The sequence below is a fragment of the Athene noctua genome, chromosome 1 (genome assembly GCF_965140245.1).
Source record: "Athene noctua chromosome 1, bAthNoc1.hap1.1, whole genome shotgun sequence".
NCBI lineage: Eukaryota > Metazoa > Chordata > Aves > Strigiformes > Strigidae > Athene > Athene noctua.
The window spans coordinates 57,634,034-57,661,943 of NC_134037.1; the positions used below are offsets into that span (position 1 = coordinate 57,634,034).

At 36.3% G+C, this 27,910-nt stretch overlaps 1 protein-coding gene across 1 annotated transcript in view; it reads right to left on the reverse strand.

Annotated features, from left to right (window-relative positions):
* MAN1A1 (mannosidase alpha class 1A member 1) overlaps window positions 1-27,910 on the reverse strand; it is a 150,666-nt gene that overhangs the window by 75,982 nt on the left and 46,774 nt on the right. The window contains exons 3-4 of the mRNA XM_074896214.1: window positions 24,830-24,945; window positions 13,694-13,774 (exon numbers count right to left, since the gene is read on the reverse strand). Coding sequence (XP_074752315.1) covers window positions 13,694-13,774; window positions 24,830-24,945 — 197 coding nt within the window. The remainder of the gene's footprint in view (window positions 1-13,693; window positions 13,775-24,829; window positions 24,946-27,910) is intronic.

A 27,910-nucleotide genomic window follows, 5' to 3' on the forward strand; every position in this document is an offset into this window, starting at 1 on the left:
ATGTTTCCTGAAGTTTAGAGAGAACCACCCATGTTTCAGTTTCTGCTGAAATTATATATAAATGTTATACATCTATTGTGACACAGCATTAGAGCATGTACAGGGCAGTGTCACAGTATAGTTCTAAGTGACTTTTCTACAAGCTATAACTTAGTAGACATTGGAACAAACTATTTCTCAACAGGTCTCCTCTTGTAAGGTAGTAGTGGCTTGCTTTAAAAAGAAGTAAATAGTAAACTAATAAGAACAACTAATAACCAGCAAACTACATGCAATGCAGGTGACAAAAGGATTATGGTGAGGAACTGTCCTGGTTTTGGCTAGAATAAAGTTAATTTTCTTCTTAGTAGCTGGTATAGTGCTGTGTTTTGGATTTAGTATGAGAATAATGTTGATAACACACTGATGTTTTAGTTGTTGCTAAGCAGCGTTTATACTAAGTCAAGGACATTTCAGCTTCTCATGCCCTGCCAGTGGAGTCTGGGCGTGCACAAGAAGCTGGGGGAAGACACAGCAAGGACAGCTGACCCAAATGAACCAAAGCAATATTCCATACCATATGACATCATGCCCAGAACATCAACTGGGGGGAGATGGCTGGGGGACACTGTGGCTCAGGGACTGGCTGGGCATTGGTCAGCGGGTGGTGAGCAGGTGTATTGTGCATCACTTGTTTGGTATATTCTATTATTATCCCTTCTTTTTCTGTCCTATTAAACTGTCTTTATCTCAACCCATGAGTTTTTGCGAGGTTTTTTTCCCCAATTCTCTCCCCCATCCCACTGCAGGGCAGGGGCTGGGGGGGGGGGGGGGGTAGTGAGCAAGCTGCTGTGTGGTGCTTAATTGCTAGCTGGGGTTAAATCACAACAGGAACAAAGTGAGATGAGAATACAAACTGACAAGTTTGAATACCAAAGTTTTAAAAACAAGTCATGATGTTGAACACAGAATTGCAGAGTTCCAGGCTCTACACAGTCTTCATTAAGCACAAAAAGCTTAAGGGGTCTCATTTGCATTAAAGTTTACTCTAAAGTCCTTTACCAGAGATCCTCTGTTCCTCTTCACGCATGGGCAACTCCACTGGCCATTAATTTGATGTGTTCATGGATACCAAAAGAATAAATTACAAACTACTCCTTTAGAGTGTTTCTTCTATTCTTTCAGCATATATCAGATATAATGAGTATTTGCTGAAAATTAATGTTGTATATTAAGGCTGTCCCATGTTTAAAGAGTAAAGCACTCTTTTAACCTTTATACTAGGATTGAAGCTGACACAGGAATTTCCAGATTTTGTGATCTCAGACACTGCAAACATCATAAATATCTTAAAAAGCAGAATGATCACAAGTACAAAGACAGTGCCAACTGTCACTCTGTAAGATTTACAGCATGGATCACTTAGGAACAAGCCATTTGATCATAAAACTCTCTCATTGATCTTTCTCTGCCACCAGCAGCTACAAACTACTTCTGTTTCACTGTTATATAAACAGAAAGTAACCAAGAGTTTTACCTGTTCCAGTCCTAATGTTTCAGTGGTTTCTCAGATTACAAGTAAATGTTGATAACTGTCACAACCACTAACATCATTGAAACTACTTCTTTCATTTGTTTTGGTAAATTCCATTTAAAAAAATGGTATCAAGAAGGTGCCATTTGGGTAAATTCAGCTTGGATTTGCAACTGTGCAAACAGCTTAGCTTGACTCCATGACAGGTAAATTTTGTAACACTAGCAGTTGCATTGATGATGCATTCTTAAACTGTTATTTTTCAGGGGAGAGGAATATGTTAAAATTCGCATACTCTGCAGGTTCCTTCCTCCACAATACCTCTGACACACCATCTAGCTGGCTTTTTATGTAAGTAATGTAACAAGAAAGAACTTCTTTTGTATAGCAGGAAAAGAGGATGATGGTTTCTTAACTCAGTGCTTACTTTCTTATTGTTCAGATTTCTCTGAAAGACAATAGTGACTGAATTGTTTGATGAATAATGGGCACATCCAAAACAAGCCTAAATAAAGTGCTTGTGTATTTTCCTTAAATTAAATATAAGAAATGTGAATTCTCTTGTAGTTTCTTTTATGTAAGCCAAACAGGAGGCTTCAAGAGAGAAGAACTATGATTTAAGAAGCTGCTCTTATGTTGTAAGTTAAATCATCAGGCAGACTAATTCAATTCCTTTCTGTTTACTGTAAGACTATTTCTCTTACTGGACAAGCCATAAAATATAAGGAGGCAAGCAGACATTTCCAACTCTTAAGAGTCAGAAACAAGTGCTCTGACTGAAGAGCAGTGCTGCCAGCAAGTCATAAATTTATTAGCAATTCAGCTCCTTCTCTATTCCCTGCAGCTAAAACTTTACAGCTAAACCTCAAAATCATTCCTATAATTAAACAGCCATAAGACGTTCTCTCCAAAGATTAACATTATTTTTGAATGCATTGTATACTTGGAGGAAACAACAGTTTCAAGTATTCATAAAGATTTCAAGTATGCATATTAGCATAATAGGTATCATTACACTGCTTTCTATACCCCCACCTGAAGCAAGAGGAAAGAAAAAAAAAAGACATGACAGTTGTGTAAACTCCCTGTTTTTACCAAAACTCATCACATGGCTTGAGCATTTTATTTTACTCTTTGACTGAACACTTCACATAGCCATTCCTAGAGAGAATACTTTGCACTTTTCATTAAATTATATTTATACTAGATGGTATGTAAATTAAAACATTACAGTACCTCAACCGTAATTTCAAGTTGGAACTAGATATTAAAAAAGTCTTAAAAGTATGATTTAGAAAAGGGGCATCTTAGCACCAGCTGCACTCATTACTTCTATCACCAACTGTCATAGTCCATCAAGAAAAAATTGGTTGAGCAAGTTCCTGCTATCTCAGTAAGTCTTTATTTTTGGCCTTGGGTCAGTTAATAACCATATTAACTTAACACACAACCTTCAAGCAAATCCGAAAGGCTGATGGTATTTAACATTGGAGTAAATCTGCCCAGATGTTCTGAGTACCATCCCCATGGTCTCCTGCAGCAGAGTGGCAATGTTTGCCCAGAGCATCTCAGCAGTTATTGATCTTGCCTAGAATCAGGAAGATTGTTTGTTCTTCCCTTCTAGAATATAAATGGCAATAAAAGCAACTCTGGAGAGAAAAGACTGAGCACAGACTGAATGATATTTGTAAGAGACACCCTACAAGCAGCAAATGCTGATGAGAATGTTTGAGTTATTCACTGGTTTTGCATGATAAAAGGAGAAAGATTGAAATTGTCTGTATACTATGAATAGTGTTTTTAAGAACAAGTTGGGGAAAATAGCATCCTTTAAGAAACAGCATTGTGAGCTGCTGACTTTGTTCTGCAGCTGTTGGTTTGAAGAAAACAAAAAGGAGTTTTCAAAGAAAAATGGAAGAGAATGAAGTTCACAGCATATCCTTTTCACATAATCAACCTGAGGATCTACTGGACTGTAAAATTATCTAGTCATGCTTGCAAAAATTAAGGACAACTTGCCCCCCAAGGGACAACATGACTTTAAAGCACTAACTGAAGTGAACCAGCTTCCCAAAACAACTAGTGTTGTTATTTTGCTTAGCCTGCAAAAGCAGATGACTGCCTAAAGGCTGAAGAAAAGAAAGAAACCAGACACATCTAGTTCTTCAGATTAACAAGTTACAGAGCCTTTTTGGTAGTTCAATGCATCTGAATCATAAGAAACAACAGAACTGGCCCTTGATGCAAGAGGGAAAATCACTTTCTGTTAATTGAAGGTTGACTCTACTCCACTAACACTGCTGCTGCAGCAATCTCCCTTGTTTGCTTTAGAGTTTTGTCAGTTTACATAAGGCTGATATTCTGGCCGTTAAAATAAGCTTTTGAGCCTTCATGTAGCTGAATGATGAAAGTCCCCTCATACCGTACTGTCTTAATTAGCTACTATTTGAAGGAGTTATCAAGGTCAGGTGGGTTAATGTAAACAATCAAAGGTGTTGAGTGAAGAATATCAGAACTAAACACATCAAACAAAATCCAAGTTGTTCAGAATATTTTACTACCTCCTGACCTCTCTTATATCTTATGCTTTACTAGAAAAATAAACGGTAAGATAGCTGACCAGCTGACCTGTGGGAATATAAAAGTATAATACTTGTTGACAAAAGACTTGTAATGTAAACAGTGAGCTAAGAAACTGAATCTGCTGTTTAAATACATCCTAAACTATTTTTCCCTGAGAAAAACAAGGCTCTAGATACTACTCCTCTTTTTCACCTTTCAAATCTTCATGTAAGTGATTTTGTTCATCCACTTCTCAGTCTTTGGCTTAAGAAAAGTTTGCAGTTTGCCTGTTTCTGTGCACTTAGCCCTATGCAAAATGAGCTCCTATATTTATTCATTTGAGGAAAACAAAGATTTGTCTTTCAAATGTTTCATGACAGCTCTGTTTAGGGGCAATCACCTGCCAAAAACCCAAATTCCCCTTGGCATTTGTTGTGCTGGAAGTGGCACAGGATTTTTCATGTGAACATCTTTTCCAAATTCCTTCTCAATCATTTGTACATAGGGTGCAAATACAGTCTGTGTATGGCAGAGGCAAGCTTTTGGCACAGGAGAGACAGGAACTGCGCTACAACATTTATCAACGTTCTTCAACTGTTGCATTTTCACAAATGGCAAACAAATAGCATGTGGATTCCTGCAATTTCCAAAAGACCTGGGAAACAGCTCCCTCCTTATCTTTCCTTTCAAATCTTTCAGATTTCTGTTGTTTAAAAATCACGAACAATAGATCCTGCCCCAAAAAATACACAGATCAGTTAACACTCTCCATAAACTGATCCCGAGTTCACGCTAACTCAAAGACAGTAAACCTTGTTTGTATCTGTTTCAGGTTTGATCCGCTGAGCAAGATCCAAAGAAGACTAAAACAGTATCTGTTTTTTTCTGAAGCAAAGATGCCATTATCTGTACCTACTGCTGGAGGCATGAAAGGCATGTAAGAACAGCAATGATGTCTGCTTCTGATTTCAGGCATTGAATTTTCTCAATGATTTTCAGTTAGCTTGAAACAGCAGGACTTGTATGTGGCACAAAGTGGTGTTTTGCAACGAATCTCTGATCTTTCAAATAGCAAATTGGATAAGGAACGTTCCCAATTTAATCATAAATTTCTATTCACTTAATTATTTGAAATACTTAGAATTAATATGTACATATTCTTTAATAGAAGTAATTTAAATTTTTGCAAAAAGATAAAAAAGTAGAAGGATTCTTTGCTAATGTTGGATTTGGGAATCTGATAGAATGCCATAGTAGTTGCCACTAGAACGCAAAACATGGAAATATTCTGCTGGATGGATTATGCATTTATCTTCTCTAAACCAATAAGGAGAGAACATTATAATCTACTTAATCTCAATTTAATGAAAAATATCCTCTGGATCACTCAGTCTATAGAGACAAAGCACAAAATGGAGTCTTACATAAACCAGCTACACACTGTGAGAGATTTAGATGATGAAGAGTTACTCCATGCCCAGAGTAAAATGCAGGTATAAACTATTTTCACTTATACTTAAAAAAAAAATAAAAAAAAAAAACAGTACAATGATTCAATAACATTTATTACTTAATACCTAATTGAACTTCTATAATACATCCACAGAGAGAATATACTTTCCCAAATATTTTATATAGCCTAGAATTAAAGGAGGGTAAATTAATGCTGATCTATTCCCACTGTCAGCACCAACTGAGATATTTTTACGTTGCTTTCATTTGCAGAAATAAGTCAAATTGTCAGATGTAAGATTATACATAAGGATTATTCTTTAGATATGGATAGTGTATTTGCAACAATCCCAACACTGCTTGCAAATAGCTCCACAGAACCCTGTATTTAACCATATTTTGTACATTAACTATTAAACTTGCAGAACAGGACAATCCCACCCAACCCTTCACGCAATATGTTTCTTCTCTCCTTTTACTCTTCTTTATTATGACAATTGCATTTGGTGCTGCAAAATGACAGAACTGAATACTGAGATAAATGAAATAGAGAAACGTCTTGGAAACTGAACTTCTTTGCAGATGCATGGTCTGGACAGACTGTTAATAGCATATAATTTCTTCTGTATAGTATATTAACCCACATGCAAAGAATTTTTCTTTTGGGTCTGTCTAGAGCTGCTGCTCAAAAGGAAAGCACCCACACTAGTATTTCTGGTAGACATGCCCTCTCCAACTGTTCTGTAGAACCACAATCAAGTGAAACTGCAGGAGCTGGTTGAGAGCCAAATCCTCAGAACAAACAAACCAGCTCTCTCTCAGCTGCTTGAATTCTACTTAATAATATAGCTCGTGAGCTCATGTCAAACACATCAGCTGTTACAATCACAATCAGATATTACTTAGCTCTCATTATAATCCATTCTCCAAACAGTTTAACAGCTTTAGCATCAGACTTTAGTAGTCTGGAGGTGAGCAGGGATATTTTTTTAATTAATGTAATGACCAATAAAGCTTTTTGGTTTAATTATTTCTAAAGTCAACACCTGAATGCAAAACCATGTCAAATAAGTTTGCCACAGGACAAACCAATTTTTTTCTTGTTTAAAAAAAAACGCCCCAAACAAACTCCTTTCAGTTGTGCAAAAGGGAAACCACTAAAGGTAAAGAATGTGGTTATATACAGTTCAGAGTTCTAAACTCATGCTTCTCAGACAAAAACCAGGACTCTGACTCCTGGTTTCATAGTAGGCTTAGTTATGGCAGCTGCAGCAGGCTATCACTGCAGCTCCTCTGTCCCCCTGCTGTGGATATTCATGCTGGTGACAGACTTCTGAAAGAGGAACATACTCGCTGCTGAACTCCAGCAGACAGCAATTCACTGAAGTAATGTAAATTGGCACTATTTTCACTTTACATTACTAGGGTAGTCTGAATGTCTCACAAAAACTGTTGGTGATGGCAGTTGATTGCATGCCTGGTGTACAGGTGGCAGAGGCTCCACAAGGCTTCAGGTACTTAGAGCTCAGTAAGAGTTCCCAGCCGTGGTACTAGTAACTTCAAAGCAGAGAGGGAAGAGAAGGAAAACTGAAAAGCAAAATATGAATTAAGTACAAGACTGGAAATCAGCATCTCTGCTACCATTCTTTGAAGTTTCCTCAGAATTATGTGCGGGGCCAGCTTGAAAGGCAGAGTTGCACAAAGCAGTTAAGCAAGTAGCATTGGGAGAAAGGGGACCGAAGTATATTAGGAACAAGGAAGCTTTTGGAACCTATTTAACAGAGATGGGTTTCATCAACAGAGACAGTATAACTGCACTGCAGGAACTTAAGAGACAGAAATAGAAGACTGAAGGGTAGCCTGCTTGCAACAGCAGAACAGTCTACATCAAAGAAAATCTTAGGAGTCAAGGTTATCTCCAGAATGTGAATCCATAGGGACTCTGTAGTACATTTTGATGCAGCTAGCACAGAAAGAGAACAGTGTTAGATCTATTAAAGGTGGTGAAGAGACTGAAATACTAATGGAGATTACAGATTGTGATTGTGGGAAATGGAGGAGATTTTAAATCCTTCTCTGTCCCTGAGTAGGCTGTTAAGTGCTACCTCAAAGAGAATATAAACCATGCTTTTATACACTGTAATGACAGCTTCTTGCAGAAACTCAAGAGTCTATAAGATAAAAAGTACCTCCTGACTTAGTTTGACATATTACTGTGTAACAGGGGCCACATGCTTCAATTCAACATGCTGTCATAAACAAAAAGGCTCTTTGGCACTTTGGCAATGTTTAAGTTTGGAAAGAGAATCAAGAAGATGAGCTGAAATGAACTTAGAAAGGAACAGCCAAATGGGTAAAATGCTTGGAGATGACTCAGGATAAACTATGAGGTTCAGAGTCACAAGATTCTCAAAGCAAAAGGCTCAGATGACTTCCATCTTCTGTTGGTGTGATTGTAAAGAAGGTAATTAAAAACAAAAATGTATTAAGTCCAATTAAGGAATACAGAAACTGATAATGCCTGACAAATAAAATGAAAAATTATTAATTCAGGCTAGAAGTAATTTTTGAAGAACAAGTTTTTAAAGTTAAAAAAAAGAACCAACAAACATGAGGCCTGTTAAGAGAGCTCGGAGGAACAATTAAGAGATGTGTATGTGAAAGAGCACAGTGTATGAAACTAAGCCGTTGCAGAAAAGCTAAATTTGCCCCAGTGTTCTGTCTCGAAGAGTCTAGGCACGTTCCCATGCAAGGAGATTCTTAAAAGGACAAGCCTAATGCACTGTCCCCGTATGGAGGCTGGACTAGATGACCTCTTGATGTCTCTTCCAAGCTGAATGACTCCAGGATTCTATGAAATACTGAAGTTAAAAAAATTTATTGATTGATAAACATTAAACAAATCATCAAGATCATTTCAGAGCTCTAAAGGAACTAAAACATGACACCACTGAAGTACTGATGTATCACTTAAAGTAGCAGCAGATGGATGGTAGGTGGCAAACAGGACCCAAATCTGAAAACAGGGCTGCAGAAAACTACAGGCAATTGCAGTCTTCTAGTTTCTACCAAACAGGGAATTCTACTGCTAAGTCTGTGAAGATGCTTAAGGAGGAGTTAAGTGGCATTCACACAGAAATGATCAAGCTGATACAGTATGCTTGGAGTTTCAAACAGCATTCAAAATCAAGCTTCAAGTCATAAAAGGAAAAGTCCTCTTGTTAATTAATGTCAAGCTTCACGTCATAAAAGGAAAAGTCCTCTTGTTAATTAATGTCAAGTTAAGTGAAAGGAAGCAGGAGATAAAACATGGGGTCAATTCTCACACTGGTGAGATAAGATCCCCAAGGCATCTATACTGGAACATTCCTGATTTGCAGAAATAGGCCAACACCTTCGTGTAGGTGACAAACTTCACCCTCCTACTATTCAAGATTGCTAAATGAAGAATATTCTTTTTTGTATTTGTGGAATTTAAATATTCTTTATGGAGGGAGACTTCTACAAGAGAGGGAGAGACAGATAAAAATAGCTACAGCTAAATTCTGGAGAATGCCTTAGCAAGATATGAAGTCAGAATGTTATGTGGTCAGCCTGTCAAAGGCAGCTCTAGATCAATAGCATCTGCATCATTATATCATGTCTGCTCCTCATTAATAAGACAGCACTACCATCACTGATGGATGGTTGTTTTAAGTGGGCAATGATTAGGTCTGAAGTCAGACAGGAGGCCAAGTGAAGTTGAATAGTGGCACTGTAACTCCTATTCTAAATGCAGATATAAACTAATTAGGTGATATGTCATCACTTTTCTTTTTTTCCTGCTTTTTTTTTTTTTTTTTTTTTTACTTCTAATTAACAGTTGGTAGAAAGTAACAGATGAAACTCAAAGTCCAACATTTATCACCATGAAGAACAGTTTGTTGTGTTTTCTTTATTCCTTCATCCTGGTCAGGATAAATTTGTGTTCCTTCAAACAGGATATAGTGCCAGAATAAAAAAACCTAAAAATCTGTCACATTTCTGCTTCATGCCATGGAGACAAATGGCAATATGAACATCATTATCAACTTTATTTTGCCTTCCTCCAGTGAAGATGACTATCTTTAGTCGTAGAAAAGAGAAGGTTATATTATGCAGGAAGAACATCTGCTGAATCTAAAATATTTTAACTCTGAGGAAAAAAAAACCTTACTCATCCCATTCAAAAAAAAGGAAAAGCTTCAAAGGAATCTGGGAACTTACCAGCTGGATCTGAAACTCACGTGCTCCTTACTCACTTCAGAGAATTTTGGATTTACTTTTTTGCTACTCATACAAAAAGCAATTATTAAAAGCTTCTTCTATTTCTGCCTATGCAATGCATTCCCTGACTGTGGAACAAAGCTTCAGGTAAGACAGTCTCCTTATTATACAACTTCAGCCGTACCTATAAGAACCAGATATCAGTAAACCCGAAGAGTTAGTCAAATCAATATTTAGGCTTGTATAATCTCTACAAGCAGTGCCATATAGTTACCACTACAAGCAGTGCCTTACACTTTAGGCACTAGTATCAGTTATTCTCAACAGTGAAGATTACAGTGCTCAGAAAGAATGTTTGTCATCTCCATGAATTACAAGAAAGGTCTTAGCTGCTGTTTCCTCCTCCAAAAGTTAACAAATTATCTCCTTATATGATTACATTTGGAAGTGTGCTTTACAAGAGAAAAAAAATTATTTAGGTCTGCAACACAGGGGATCTCGTTGCATGCAATACTCCTGACCAAGAATTTTACATCAGACTAGTAAGTACAGCAAAGCACTTGTAAAACAAATCTCTTACTAGACATTTTATTTTCAAGTACAAAACCAAAAAGGGTTGCATACCAAGTTGCTTAGAAGAGGAATCACATGTCTACTAATGAACTCAGGTTTAATTTAAACAAAAATATCAAGAAAGTTTGCCAAAAAATCTGTTCTGTTCCTATAGGTTAAACTTTATTATAGGCTCTCCCAGATGCTTTTATACAAACAAACAAAAATCAATACTACCAGTGCTTTAAAGGAGCCAGGTTCATTCTTAATAACTTCTTACAACCACTGACTCATGGAAAAATACCATGGAAGAATTAATATACAATGTTATTACGAGGTACTTAAAAAAAGAGTAGTCCTTAAAAAGTTACTCATCTTGAAATCTATTTTTCTGGTATTTGCAGCTGTTCTACAAATCAACTTTGACATTTGACTGTAATTCTTTCTAGCTTGGGTTTAAAAAGTAATCATAAAATACAAAACCCAAAGTGACTTTGTATGACACTCTTCTAGCACTTTTATGTATTTCATATTAATTCTAGTAAGGCAGAAACTGTAGGAAGTTTAGCAGAATGCATCTCATAGCTCTACTAGCAAGTGAGCACCACACACAGTTATCAAGAGGCAAAGTATTCAATTTTTTCGTTTTTAGAATTATTCACACTGGTGCCTTTATCTAAATGAACTATTATGTGAGCAGGATGTTTTAGGAACTACTCAGTATGATAGGATATTCTTTAATCATGATTAGTTAGACTTACAAATCATTATGGAACATACAATGTGTTGCAGCTTTGGATCATTACCCATGGAAATGTAATTCACAACTACAAACAATAATTATTTCCATCACTCCTTTTACTGAAACATAGCTTGCTTTAATTAGGATACTGATAAGTGAGCACAGCAAAATTATGATTTTTAAATAGTTAATCTGATAAAGAATTAAATGAGCTTTTAACTAAGAAAGATTAATCCTTCAAAGAGCCTGCATACAGGTTGTTCCACCTCCTTAGGAACACCACTAATATAATGGACTAATGGATTATTAAAGATGTATTCCCTATGATGTCAGTCAGCCTCTGGGGCCCTCAGTCCTTTCCACACCTGTCACCAGCATCAGTGAAGGACAGACCCATGCAACATAGCTCTGTTCTCAGAAGGGCTGCATCCCACGATTCCCACAGGCAGCAGCTGGCTATTGCTTCAGCGTCTTGGATTTAGAAGACAAATGGGGGAGTTTCCCCAAATCTGATAAAGGCAGATCATGCTGAGTTGCACTCTAATCCACTAGGACAACTGTTAGTTTAGGAACATTGTTCAGTCTCAGACAGCAGATGTCTACCAAAGAGTATGAAAACCAGCGGCAAGCATGGACAGTGTCTTTCCCAAGCCTGCAAGAGCTCAGGATCCTCCTTAATCATACATATCACTTTTGTGTTTAGGAACCCATTTTACTTTCATTAATGAGTCTGTCCATTTTTAGAATGGACATTAGCATCCAGTATCACCAATATTCCACTGCAAAGAGCTCCACATAATTATCCATTGTGTGAACACCTTCCTTTGTTTTAAATGTTTCCTCATTTCATTTCTATAAGAGTTTTTGAACACCAGTGTTGCTATCAATCTAGTCCAAGAGGTGGTAGCAAAACTGCCTCTCTAAAGATGAAGGAATGGTTGAGAAGCAATGATTAGGTGTTATTTAGGAGAAACTATATGCACTTATTGAAAGTGAGACTGCATATTAACAGACACGATATAAATCATCAACATATATATGAAATCAACAGCACCAATGACAAATGGTTTAGACATTTCTTGGCAGACAACTGCCACTTGATGTAAAGGCTCCTGTGCAATCCTCTACCAGCTCAACGTCTGCCAAGAAGCATCCTCTGCTTCTGTGAGAACTGGTTAATTAAAATGTAGCAATAGGTTACACTGGAAAAGTTCCCTCCTGTTTGCAAGAAGTAGATATGCAGTGAAAGATACAAGTGTTTATTAGCAGAAGGAAGAGCTTTCAGTTCTAGATACCCTTGGATATGCTTATTTCTGGTTGCTAGTTACGGTAGGAGGACAAGTGATTTTCTTAAAAAGTCAGAGATGAAACATTAGGTAAAACAATATTTAGAAGATCAAGATCAAGAAGCCAACCAAGAGCCTCTAAATTTTTTTCATTACTGTTAAGTGTGAATTTGAAATGGGTCTAAGTGCATTTTTTTCCCCAGAAAATTAGGAGACAGTTCAAATAAAATAATAAAAAAGTATATTTTACAGCATTCATGTCTTTTCAATACCACCTGCAGTCAGGACAGGACCACGGGAAATAAACAGCTATGTCTACTTAAGAAGTAAATATATCAGAGGAACACTGTCTCCTTATAACTGCTTTGTCAGGTACATGACCCAATAGTACATGCTAATATTACAGCTTTAACATTTTAATGAAACCCAACATGCACTCCATAGAATTTAAGTCAATTTAAAGTGACAGGTTCAAAACAGAGATTTACCCAGTATTTGGGAAATTTACATATGGAAGAAAATGATACGTCTTGATGGTTTTGTGGAGTTTCTACCAGTAATTGCATTGAATTTAAAGAATCCCAATGATAAATTCAATTTACAGTTAAAGAGTATTAACATGTGTTAATCCTACAATAAAATACCACTATAATCCAGAGACAGGAACAAGAATTTAAACTAGTAAGATTAAAGGCTTCAAGCTAAAAATTTAAAGTATCACAGTACCTATGACTAGAATAGCCTTCTCCAAATATATTACAGAAATAACTGCATTAGTCAAAGTTCTTAGATGAAATTGCTTCTCCATCTTCTCCAGAAACCATGACAGGCAATAGAGATTAATGGGATATTAATGCTTTAAAGACATTCACATGTACAGGTTTACCAGTTATCTTTGCATTCTTAACATGTCTTTTCCATGGGAGTTGAAGCTTCAGCTTCAGGAAGGCAAGCAGAAATATAGCTTATAGGAATTAAAGGATATGCTCAAAAGCAATTTGTGAAGCAGGAATCTGTTGCACCAAATCTACAACTACCATGCCATAGGAACTCCATAATAACACACTCCAGCACGAAGCCTGGTAAGAATCTGCTGGGTATGGTTTCAACTCAGGAAAAAAAAAAGAAAAAACAAAAAAACCATTTAACACATGAAGGAATAGCTTTAAGACTATACAAAGCAACAGTAATAGAAGAAAATCCACTGGACAGATCTCTGCCGCACAAGCCATTTTCAAAGTTCTAAAGAAGTTTAAATTGGATAAATAAAATTATTAAACTAAAAGTTAACTACTTATCTAGATGATGATATTTCAGATAAACCATTTGGCAATGTCTTACCTCTTCTCCTGAAAGATAGTAAGCTGAAAGTAGTCCACCAACAAAACGGATATTCACTTCAAATACTGAAATTTCAGCATTCTGTTGAAAGAAACAAACATAGTTTTATTCCCTGATACTTTTCTGTACAGTTTTGTTTGTTTGCTTTTGTCTTTTTTTAATACATGCAGGTATTAAGCTGCAACAGCTGTCAATGGCAAAACACAGAAAACCTAGGGAAAGCCAACAGAAGTGAACTTAAAGAGCATTTTAAAGTATTTCCTTCTCTTCCTCACTTTAACAAAATATCCTCTCCATTATCCTCATCCTGTTTAACTTCTCTTCCACTTGGACATAAGGTATTCTCTAAATCCACATATCTTAAGTACTTCCTTGCAGATGATTCAGCACCCACAGACAAAAAGTGCTCTCAGATCACATGCCCCACACTACACCTCACCTCACACCATCTCTTCTCAGACACCATATGAGAAGTTCTTGATCAGAATGTTATATCAACAGTTTTCCTACTTCAGTCTAAATGCAGGTTATGGTAAAATGGGAACAAATATTAGAAAGAGTCAATCACATGTTCATGATAAAATTGTAATCATGACATGTATTCAACTAGGAAGCAGATGATTTTTCTCTATTACAGTGACTGCGCCTTTCCCAAGCTGACCTGGTCTTTACCAATGAGGGACTAGGTTTGCCGTACTGAGCAGTATAGATCCAGCCATGACCTATCTCAAAACTCAAAGCACATTACAAAACACATTCTTCTCTGCCTTCAAGCCTACATGAAGATTCTGAGTTGCATGATCACTAAATTCTCTTGTTCTTTACCAGGTCAATTCTAGTTCTACCCCAACACACAACATTCAATCCACTCAAGAGGCATTCAGTTGAAAAGCTGATCTACTAAAGTTTCTTAATTTTGCCTTTTTATATTTTTGTATTTCTGTCAAAATATGGTACCAGCAGTCAATCTTCTAAACTTCTGGGCATGTCAATAAGGCGTTTGATTTTCATGTGTTCTGGGTTGCTCTTGCTTCTACTGAGTTGTTTTTCCATCTTCTGTTTGCTGACATACACTATAGCTATATTTAATATAAATCAATGCATGGTGGAGCTGAGGGATTTTCTTATTCAGCTAGCTTTTGTACTTTTCCAGTTTAAACATTCAGATGTGACTTTATGTAGGAGGGAAGAAACGGCTGCCTGTTTTCTACAGACTTTAAATTTCAGTAAACTGCCTTTGCAGAAGAAAACAGCACTAGGTTACTTATTAGAGATATTACTTCATGCTTTTCAGTTTGCAAGGCACTCTGATTAAGGAAAGGTATCTAGACATATTGCAGAGATTTGTTCAGTGTTTCATCAGTTGTAAAGGTTCAGACTTCACGAGACACTCACAGACTTGCTACAATGCTTGTTTACTTACGTTCAGGCATTTAATTTTTCTCCTCTAAAATCTATTCTGCACCTCCCCCTATAAAAATTGAGGATATAATTTCATTCACAGAATTGCTCTGATTAATATATAATTCATATAGTATATATGTGTGTGCCTGTGTAGTTTTTTATACACACAAGCATAATTCAAAGGGGCAGACAAAGTAAAGCCATCACACAAATCTGCCTATTGAAAATTCAGACCTGGCATCACATGTTAAGACTGCAAACTAAAAAAGCTATCTTGCTGTCTCGTACTGTTCAGAACATAACATTTTTCCAAGTTTATTTTAAGTGTACTAAAACTCTTCAATTTCTCCTCACTCACTGCTCTCCCAATACTGGTCTACTCTTATTCTTTGTAAAAGAAACTACAAAGGAAAAAAAAGAAAAAAAAAAGAGGCTTAGTTTCTATTTCCAAAATTATTCTGATATTTCTGTCTTCAAGTGTTCAGTCATTGTATCACTGAATCCAGCAAGGAGAATGAAGTAACTGGAAACAGGTATTCACTTCAGCTTTGACCACTGCCATTTTTGTGCATTTCTCTTTATTATACCGTGATATATGGTAAACCTGGGGAGATGGATATAAAAACATTTAAATCCCCTAGAAATCTGAACTAACTAGACTATACAACTGCTAAGCAGGCTACCTATGTAAGAATTCTATATTAAGTAGTCTACCTTAACTAAATCCAGTGCATGAAACAGCTTGTGGAGAACTAATCTGACTTAAGAAAGGCTGAGCTGATATGACTGAAGAAAGAATGATTAAAGGTGTAATAGGGGCAGCTTCTTTTCCCTGGAGCTTGAGCTAGCTGAAACTCCCATAAATAGTATTTTACTTGAGAACTTTCTTCAGAAGTTCAGGTTCTTTCAATTTCAATCTTGAGCCTCAGCACACACTAAGAAATTTTCTTTCATGTGGGAAAGTTGAAGCTGTAAAGAGGTAGGTATCAGACAGGGAATGAGTTAATCAGATATCCCAGACTTTTGTGTTTCCTGTAAGGGTTGAACTTCTTGATTTTGAATTGCTTGAAGCAAAGTGAGTAATATATGAACTGAATATCTTGTCTCCAGAACTTTACATTTTGCTTTTCTAGATTTAATATGGCCACTTAACTCACAAACCAGTGCTATCTTTCAAGGAATGCAAAGGCCCTTTAAGAAAAGCTTGGTATGTATGCACTGACACTGGCTACTGGAAATCAGTTATGAACAAAAAGAAGACTTTGAAGGAATGTGAATAGAGATTTTACTTTCAAACCACAAAGATTAATTGCACTGTAATCCTGAGTGTTTGCTGAAGTGTTGATCTTTCAGGACATTTCTTGAGGCTAACCATTGTTTTAATGTAATCAGACTTCAATACTTCACTTGCACACATCTCTGAACCTTTGATAGAAAACCTCACTCTTACTAAAATCTTTATACAAGTCACTGGAGCAGAAGCAATTAATGAAATGGCCAGACATTTCATTAATGGTAGATTTGAAAGCTGTATGCTTAATACATAGTTATTCTTAAACTCATTATACCAGGCTAGTAGTATTCTCAGAAAGCACAGGAATTATAGCAATTTGCAAAACAGTTAAAGAAGTTTTATAATTTCATGTCAAAGAAACACTCATATCTATGTGGAAAGTTCATGTGAAGAAGTAGCCTGTTAAGAAAAGTGAACTTGTCCTCAAAGTAGCAGATTTTTCTTTTTTTTTTTTTCTTTAAAATTTTTAAAATTGTTGGTATTTCACATTTAAGATGTCACACCCTGATCATTACCATCTTTTTGTATTTTTAATCATCATCCACATACAGTTTGCACAATTAAGTCTGTGTTTTTCTACTTAGCAGTCAAATCCTAAGTAAGCAATGTTATTTTTTATTTTGCTCTCAGATCCAGCTGTACACAAATACATTATGATCCATTTAACAGTGCCAAAATACATAGGAAAGACCTTCATCTGCACTTCCCAAAGTTTCTGCTCCACCAGCTGAAGAGCCAGATTTATTTTCTTTTTATTTCAGGTTTAGCCTTCTCTTTCAAATCATCATTGTATCATTACATAGGTCTGAGAAAGGGCTGAATTAACTGCATTACATCTAATGGAACTTTTGCAAGGAAATGTGACTGGATGTGCTTATTTTAAAGTTACTGTGATGTTCCTTTTGTAAGATTGTAAGTTTATAAGATTGCTCTGACCAACTAGATAGATACAATTTCTAATTTTACAGTCTGTTCATTAGTACTCCAATTAGACTGTGTAGCCACATGCTGTGTATGACAATATCTGAAACACCTTTGTTAGTATGTGTCTGTGCTAAGCTCTTACTGTTCCTATGCAATATCATCTTGATCTGGCTGCTAATGTTGGAGGCCTCCCTTTTATAATGGATTCTGAAAGCATGTAGATGCTTGGGAAAGTGATATGTATATTGGGAACAACGTGTTTTTGTTTTACTTCCAGGGCTTTTATGTTGATTGAAGTATGTGAGTAATTTGGTCTTTCATCTTACATTTGATCAATAATTTATCATTCACTATTTGCTTTTCTGATAAGTGAATCATAAATGGGATAGTTCAAGTACTATATGAAATCCAGAGAAATTGTGACTGCTGCTCACTGTACTTAGAGAAATAGAAAACCAAAAGCAACATATGTATCTATTACATGGTGCAAGAGCAAAACTGACAACTTTATGGAATTTCACCTAGTTTCCTTGATCAGCTTCTAAAGACAAAAATTGTTTTGACAGAGAGGTGTAACATCCTTTACATTGCTGGCTAGACACATACACCAAAGTGAACCTATTTACATATGGTGGAGACTGCTCTTTCTCAAACTCAGGCTATGCAAATAAGCAAGTCTCTACAATCAAAGGCTGAAAGAGTTAAGTGTTACCACATTTTGTCTTGACAAGAAGAGATGCTAAAATAAGGGGTTTTTTAAGCAAGAGAATAATCATAGCTCAGAAACACTCAAGAAGATGCAGAATGTGACAGGTTTAACTAGTAAACCTATTAAACTAACTCATTTTAAAGAAAGGGACCTTAGAAGCCCCATCTTCAAAAAGCAACAAATACTACCAAAAGGGGCGGGGGGGGGGGGGGGGGGGCGGGGGGTGTGGAGGGAGGGAAATGAAGTACCAAGAGTTACATTAGCTACTTTGTGTTATTCTGCATTTATTTATGTTTTATTTGCAAGACGGTGACAAGGTCAATCTGATCTCAGCTGCACCTCACCACTCACTTTCCTCACCCTTCTGTAAATCAGAGGATTAAGTCTACAACTGGTAAACTACTGGTTTAATTTAATGTTGAAAGCACTGCTCAGACAACACAACTACTGTCAGATGGGCTCTCCTGAAGCCCTTCTCCTACTGAACTCCTCTAGATTCCCAGAAATCAGTATTCACATCCTTCTGGATCATTTCCTTAATGCATTCCCCTACTGAAAGTCTTCCTCTCCACAAATCTGTAGACCAATGCCAAAACTATTTCGGTCTATGTTTTCTCAGGGGAAGTCACCCTCACTGATAAACACAACATTTGAAACACAACCCAATTTTATTTATCTAGTATCAGCTTCCACCTGGCACTCATCAGCACTAGTACTTGCTCTGCCATTTATAATTCAATTGAAGAAAATACTGTGTGCTCTTTATGTGGATGAATGTATTCATAATAATCAAGTCACCTTAATTTATATTTGATAAAGAGCTTACTCTCTTAGTTTTTATAAAGATCCAAATAAGGCCACAAATCCTACCAAATAATTTTAGTCTTCTTTATTGCAGATTCTTTCCAAAACTTTCTTTCCTTCAGTTCTCCTGTTCTTGTTTCATCGAAAGTGCAATAAAACTTCTTTCTCCTCATATACATTTCCATCCATTCCTCCTATGTACAGGGAATATAGTGATTCCCCCCACACCCACATACCATAGGCTACCATCGCAAACATGCCATTTCCTTCAGGTTAACAAGCTGTGCAAGACAACGACAGGGTCCCTACACTGAACAATGCTGAATAATGTATATAATTCTAGATTAAAAAATGGACACAAAGGGACAATACTTCAAGTGAAAGGAGAAGGACTTGTAATTATTATTACTATTAAATAATATCCCCCCGGAAGCACAAAGGTGGGGAACAACAACAAATCTTCCTATTTTCAAGCAGTCCAGGAAGTATGATAGAGGCATGAACAGTACTACAATAACTCACTTTAAGTAAACAACATTTTAATTACTTCCAATTGTGGGGAAAAAAGTTTCATTCATATTCCACAAATGAGATTTAGTGGCAGCTTGCTAAAATATTCAGTTCCTATAGACAAGGGAAACAATTTTAGCAACCTTTTTATTGCAAGTGTCAAAACCTGGTTATTGCATAACATGCTATTTAACCTTGCTGAAGTCCCCACATGGCAAACTGTAAGATCTTAAAAAGGCACAAAAATAAAATGTTACTGAAGGCATTAATGAACTCTAGCAGCAAAATAACTGCATTTAATGATAAATTCGCAGACTCTCCTTTTAGCCCATCAAAATAATTTCTTATTCATAATCGAAACAAAATCAAGTCACTTTGAAGTCTGGCATTTAGAGTATACTAACAAGTCATGTAGAAAACTAGTAAACAAATAGTCCCACAAACTAAAGAACCAGTTTTAACTGCTAGCTTTCTTAAGCTTCCTCACAGAGTATTATACATTTACTTGGAGTCCATTTACTCACACCTCCCACATGCCTTTTTCTTTTTTCCTTTTTTTTTTTTTTTTTTTAAAGTAGGAAGGCTATTCTGTTGCAAATTGTTGTATTAGGAAACTTTCTGATTTTCTCACTTAAAGAGAAAAAACCACCAAGAATAAACCACCAAAAAACCATCTGCCTCCAAGTCAGAACATTAGGTTATGAACTGTTAAGTATAATTACAAGTAAGTCATAATACCTACAGTTTGAGAGTAGTAGGATTTAATTTGTAAATGCTGAAGTTTGAAAAAACCAATCTGGATTCTAAAAGTCTGTCCTGTTACTGACTGCCACACCACAGATAAATATGAGCTAAAGATAAATGCTGGAAGCATTAATAATTAGATCCAAATCATATTTGCCATTCTGGGATCTTGGAAAATGGGTATGTTAATCTATACCTGGCGGTAGAGATAAACATAATTTCAAGTTCTATACCTTTTCCACTCTTTTCTAGTTCCCAAAATAGCAGACATATTACACGCGAAACTTCTACGTTGCATGAAGCGGCACAAAAAGCTTCTTTAAAAGACCAAAGCTAAGTACAAAGATGAAAACCAGAATTGGTAAGTAAGCCTTCAAGATTCAGGGTGGCTTATAAAATCCGACACAGTGACTGACTGACCTCTGTAAACAGCTTTGCTTAAGAGTGCTGGCAGGACACAAGACTGAACATATATCGTTGCCATATTATTTATTCCCTTCTCTTTATGCAGTTCCTCAACTCATTTAGGGCCTATCCTTAAGAGCAAATAATGAAACTCTCTTCATACTTTCCCCAAAGCACAACATCAACTCCTTCCTAGGTTGATCCATCCTGTGCCATTAATAAGGGAAGAGGTATCTGTGATGAGACAGATAATGAACTATGAGTCAGTGCTCACACAAAATGTCAACTTAAGTCAACTTAATTATATCCACATAGACAGAGCTATTGCACAGACTGCTGCTGCTTTCATTTGACTCAGCATTCGTAACTTCCTGTCATCCTTCATTGTGACCAAAAATAGAAAGGGATAAGGCAAACAAAGGAAAATCCACTGATAGCCAACAGGAAGATTATTTTAGTTTGAATCCAAACTCACCTTTAAAATGTCTTCTAGCAAAGACACCAGTTCCCTCTTTTCCCAACAAGCACATGGCTTCCTGCTCTGTACCTTGTTCCCATTCTGGTTCTGCCTGACTATACCCACATCAGACGGCTGATCAGTGGGTCAGAGCATGAATTCAAGCACTGTCTCACATACCATTTAATTATTAGCACCTTCTGGTTTGGTTTGGGCCCCTGTTACACCAGACAATGTCCAGGCATGCTTTAGGACACCATGTAGGCCAAGGACTGTTCCCAGTATGCAGCATGGGCAAGACTGTTCTTTTGCAGGGAAGGAGTTTAGTGGGGCCGAAGAAAAGGGGAATGGATCAGTTAGAAATCATCCTAAGGAAGCTGGGATGTATCTGGGTGTAGAAGCAAAGCACCATCAATTCTAATGCTTAAGAACTCCCAACCCTTCACTGCTGTGCTACATGGCTTAGCTCCTGCACCAGTACTCCCCGACTCCTGACCCCTTCATCCAACTTTCTTCCAATCTGTCTTCCCAAGTACCATTTCATTGTGATTCACCCCTTGCACTGCAAAGACCAATAGCTTTTTCCTCCCCAGCGTGAAGCAGAAGTTGGGTGGTGGTACAGAAACTCTTTCAGAAAGCTATGAATGTTCTCTGTGTGTGCAGGTTCTAAAGCAAATAATGAAAAAATAAAAACAGTGAAGTACACAGCAGTGTGTAGCTGTAGCTAGGAAAGAGTCAAGCTCCCCAGTGATCCAGTGAAAGACTGGCTCCTTTTTCCTTCATTGCAACCTTGGGCAGGGCTGTGCACAAGCACTGCGAAAAGGGCGTGTGGGCAACAGCATGTGTGTGGAGGTCAGACAAAATCCTCAGCTGTATTAACTGAAGAGCAGATTGACCCCCACAGAGATGAAATGATTTAATAGTAAACAGAGCACACATCCATGATGCAAAGACCATGAATTTAGCCACTGTAAATGTCAACTCTTTCCAAAGGTATGATTATCTCTAAATCTCTTAAAATATTGACAGAATCAGAAAATGCAACTTAATTCCTGAAGTACTAGCCAGTTTGGCTGAAACTTCAGCAAGGTATCAAATACAAGGAATTTCAGCAATTATGAGAGACAAAAACTCCAAGCATTGCAATGATATCTCAGTTATGAAATCACAGGGCTACCAGGTCCAGCTTTAATAAAAATAGGCTAAGCATGTTATACTCCAAAACGGGAAGTTTTCAAACACATACACACACAAGCTTACCAAAATTCAAGAGTTTGTCAAGAAAGGTGGCATTTACTTATTTAGAATTTTCCTTTGAAATCAAACCAGTTTGCTTCCTTCAGAAAGAATAACAACTAATTCATTGAACTGAGGGACTGAAATCTAACATGTGAAGAGATGATGCTGTTTCCCATTATGTCATATTTATTCCATAAATCCTTTTATGCGGATAAAGTAGTGCCTACTTTACAAAGTGATACTTGGAAACTTTTATGAACAGGTGATGAGAATAATCGAGTACTGGCCAACTAGACCAACATGTACAATGAGCGTTGGACGTATTACAAACTTCTAGAGAGGAAAACTTACTTTATCTAGCTGCATTGATGTAGCATATAAAGAGAAAAAATTCTGCTACAGAATACAGTCATAGCTATTTTTGTAAAGAACATCTTAAAGAAAATTTAAGATTTCAAAGCATAGTTCTAAGATTAAATAGAGAGAAAAACTAATCCTGTTTATACAAATAAAGACCAAACATGCTTCCCCAAAAGCTGATCAAGCAATCACTGCCCAGGAAATGATCAGAAACATCAAACAGAAATATGCTTTATACTACTCACAATAAATAACACTTAAGGATATGTCAGTGTGTCAGTTATTAAAAACTAAGTCACTTTCATGGGAGAAAGTTTTCTAAAACAGGAGCAAGTAAGAGTGTACAAAATATTAATGCAGAAAATGTCAAGTAATGCCTAATACATGATAAATGCTTAAAAACAAAAGAGAGGGCCCTGATGTTTGTTGTGTTAAATAACTTCTGATTTTAAACTTTAAGATACAAATACAAAGCTGCATTTGAAACTGGAACTTATATTTAAATGGAAAACTAAACAAGAGTATAAGTTGACTAGCTTCAAACAATTCAGTCATTAAACAAACTGACATCAATTATTAAAGTTGGTGTTGTGGTTATTTTTTTTCATCTCCTCATTCCACTTCGGGAAAATTAATCTCCTCATTACTAATGCCAATGTAAAATTCAACTCTGTATGATTATGAAAATAATTTTGTGAGGTGTTGAACTCAAGGCAGCTATCTGCAGGAATATCAGGAACAAAATATTGTTCCTGACGCCTATCAGTATTATCTGTAAAGTAGTATCAGGAAATCTGCTGGATTGCTGCAATGACTGACTAATGCAGTACAAAATTTCAGACATTTTGAAAGACTTCATAGCTTTTAAGCATTACTGAGAAAATATAAGTGCTACATATCTTTTTTTAAGTATATAAATTAACAAGAGGAGCTGAAACTGTAGGCAATACCATTTAGAAGTTTCTAGTACAAAGTATAGCAAGATTGAGGTAAAACTAAAGATTTTAGTGTTATTAATGTAAATCACTCTACAGCACTTTACAATTTTCCTCCAAGTGAAGCTCAGCTCTTCCTTTAAAATGGAGTTTAATATTTTCTATGATGTTTTGTTCTTACAGTTTTAAACATCTTAATAATGCCAAGCTAATAAGCCAGGAATTTAATATTACAAAAATTCCTTCAGAAAAAAATATCTTATGCACAAGGTAAAGTTAGCATGTCATTCAGACATTTCACACTACTCAGAAGCACAGTTTAATATCCTGTATTTACATTACTAATGTAAATATAAATGCACCCTAAATTGCTGCTTATATAAACTATATAATATCTACTCTTATTAACTCCTTAAAATGATAATTAATTCTCAAGCATGTAAGAGAAGCTAATTAATCCCGACTTTTGCATAACATATTAGAAAGAGTACTTTGTTTTCAGAAAGTGTTTCTAACATTACACAAAGTGTTTCTAACATTATGCACGTCAACTACAAGAGCTTTTAAATGCTCAGTGTACCGTGCCTACAGTGCTTTTCTACTTTACTACACCGATCAGCAGAGGTACTCCATTAGCTCTCTGTACCCAGCAATTACAATAAATACTCTGGCCCACAAAAGGGGAAATAAAACCCCCAAAACAACCAAAACCAGGACTTCTCAATTTAATTGAAGTTTTAAAGAGGCTCCTGCCTGTTCAGGGCCCTTCTAGAAAAAAGAAAATTAATAATGAACTTTGATCTCAGCTGCATATTTACCAGTTAACAGGATAATTTGTACATGCAGTTGTGATGACCTTGTGCCTCATAAATCTAAAGCAGCTCAGTTTGTGCCAGCAGTTCAGCCTAACTCATGCTATTCAACTTTACTAGAATACACAAAGGAACTTACATGTTATATATGGCATGTAGCTTTCTCTAAAGACAAGTCTAATTTCTGAAAGAATTCTCAAAGCAAAAATGTAAAGATACATAACTAAAAAAAATAATGCCTGACGTGTCCTGATTCTTCTGTCCAAAAGAGCTAAAAGTTTTTGGTTTACTTTACAATGGTAAATACTCTCACACTTTTTGCTTTCTTCAGTACAGCTTGTTGCTTCCTGTCAACTTAAATCTCTGAGACTGCAAAACTGCACGTAAGCAGAGTGGTAAGTTTATTATGTTTCTGCTTCCTGCCTTGTTTTATTCATCAGTGATCTAAATTCTGTAGCTTTGTGTCATGCTTGCAGTATTAGAACCCAGTCCTCAGTTGGCCCCTAGAGCATTAAATGTTAATCAGCAACACTACTTACCACATTGAAATCTAAGTTTTTTTCAACCCACTCCTTGGCTTCCTTGAATTCCTCTTTCATTTCCATGATGTATAGTGTATCAAGGGCATCCACTATTGTTGCTCCTTGAATGTTACCTGAAATACATGAAGAGCCAGTGATTTACTTTCCAACAGAAGGCTTTTCAATTAGATCTAATTAATTTAAATTAATTCTAATTTTAAAATCCAATTTCAATTAATCCAATTAAAAATTGGGCATATAAGCATTCAAGTGGGCAACTAATAATTCACAGCCTTACCTTTGATTCCCATGCCACCATACAACATTGCAATATTTAAGTATTTCTTCCACTAATGAAGTTTTGAAGAGCAGTTCTAGTATACTGCATTTTCAGCCATGATTTTGCATTTTTAAATACTGATGGAACAGTTCACTGTAAAATTTAATTCATATCTCAATAGATTGAGAATTTACTGCTTCTTCCAGTTTGGAATGAAGAAGTTCAGTTGGTTTTTTGCTTTTATACTCAATAATATACATAAAGCTTTAAGAAGCTTGTAAGTACTGATCACATTTCAGTTAAGAAAGCCCTTTAAGATGTACCCTCTCTGAAAAACAATTTTTCTGATACTGTGCATCACCATGTAACCTGCACAAGATAGCTGGGGAGCAAAGGCAAACTTGCACACATGGGAATTTCTCAGCTCAGGAGACCCATCTTCAAAGAAAGTTCTGGTTGTCTGCAAAAGTGCCAACCTTCTATTTCTGTTATGGAGATGGATAAAAGTTAGCTTTCACCTAACTTCACAAGATGAAATGTTATCAGTATGTTCACTTTGGCGTGGATTAAATGTATTATGATACTGTACTGAAAAGCTAATGTGGAGGGTGGGGCAGAAAATAAAGCCACTCAAATGCCATTTCCATGCTTCCTTCAAATTTACAGCGATGATTTTTGTCTAGGAGGAGTTTCAGTTCCTATTTACTGAATAGTGTCGAAAATTCCATTTTGGTCACTTTATTCAATTTTATATTTATGAACTTGGCTCCAGCAACCTTGATTATGAATGAAACTACTGTTGAGATATACTTTAGAGAAGACCCTAGATACAGAAGTAAACGTTTAGGATTGCAAAATAATTTAGGTTGCAAGGAACAGAGGAAGTCATTAGGTCCGATGCCTCTCTCCCCCAGCAGGGCTGACTCAGGTGGATAGCTGACTACTTTTTCAGGAATTTATTGCACTGGGTGAATAAAAAGACAGTAGCTACAACTAACTTTATAGAACTTGATTATCACCTTGCCTATAAAATACCTGATGAAAAAGTAAACTTAGTTTTGTAGGCTTATCAAGTATCAGAATTTAATTCTTCATTTTTAAGTAGGAAATCCACTATTTTCAGTCAACTGTTGTGTTTACTACCATCAACATTTTCTGCTTCGTCATGAAATGGAGAAGTATTGCAGACCTCCATATAGCAGGAGTTGACATCACTTTCTTAATTTAAGCTTCTAGGTAGAAAATATTTTTCCATTCGTATCATCTTAAAATAATACTTGAGATTATTGTAACAGTTACTCAGTGCATTTAACAGAACCAGACGCTCTCTCTGTTTTAGAAGTTGCTAATTGCTTATATCATCCTTTTTGGAATGTCCCTTTCCTACTCTGAAGAAAGTAAGGTATATGTTTTCCCCCAGATATTCCACCAATAAAACTGCAGTATACTTTAGTAAGAAGAAGGACATCATATCTTCCCAGAGCTTATTTGGAGCTTGCTACCCTTCCTCATATCAAAGGAAAAGCATACCCTTAAACTTGCCTAGGTAACTTGTATTTTTCCTGAGCTCATAAGAAGGTAAGAGCTATTGTGAAAAACCACTGGAGGACACGTGCTCAAGAACACTACTGCAAAGGTTCTGAAGATGCTTAGTAACTGTATACAACAAAAGCAGTTCCTGGTGAACTTTAGCAACTGAGCACTACTTACGGAAAATCATCTATAACCTGATTTACTTGAGTGGATTGTGATAGGCTCACCATGCAATGACATTCTTTGTGATAATCCTCTTGTAATACAGCTAACACCACCTCTAAACAGTTGAGCTTTCAGTTTTAAGGATTAGTACTTGAGCTGCAACTCACTACTGAGTCAGAAGAAAAAGAGGATATTTCAACCTTATTGAGAAATCACCCTTGGAGTCACCCACTTCCCATGATTTTTTTTTTTTTTTTCTCTGAATCTGGCCTATATGGACTGCTTAGAGCACAGACCTCTCCCTGTAGGCAGAGAGAAGAAAATGTGAGAATCTCAAGTAGATCTTACTTTATTTGAAACAACTTTTGCTAGTATTCTGAAGGCTCCAGAAAACAGAATAAAGCAAGTAATGTGATAATTAAATAGTCAAGTTTGTCTTGAACAGTTGTACTTCAGAATTCTTGAGAAAAGATAAGAGAACACAGAATGCATTTCTAAAGAGTCAGTTTAGAGGCCAGAATTATGACTTGTGAACAATTGCGGTTTATGCTGTTAGCCAAGAAGATAATCCAAACTTCAGAGTGTTAAGGAAATTGTGTAGCTGAACAGCTCATTTATAACCAGTCAGACAAACAAGAGGAGGGTGAAAAAAAAGAAGAAAAGAAAAAGGAATGCAAAGAAGTTAAATGAATATTTCTTATTATGGAATAAGACTAAATATTTCACAAGCCTATACATGCTATGCTTCTCAAAGCACACCACATAAATTATTAAATACAGTTATCATTCCTGTTAATTCCTACACAATGTTCCCAAGGAATTACACAGCAGTCATGGTCTACAAGAAGCAAAGATTATTGCTAGGCAATTACAATACACACTCTGATACAGAATATTTGGACAGGAGGACTGTTTTGTTGTACACCTAAGCTACTACTATAAATTTGATTAACAGTGAGCATTGGGTTACAAAAAGTGCCAGCAAAGTTGCAGTCACCATGGTAGAGTTTCACAGTTGCTCTAGGCAGAAGGAAGTTATCACAAGTGATACATGGAGCAAATTCATACACTTCAAGTAATTACAGATACATTTTTCAGATAATACAAAAAAATAGTACACT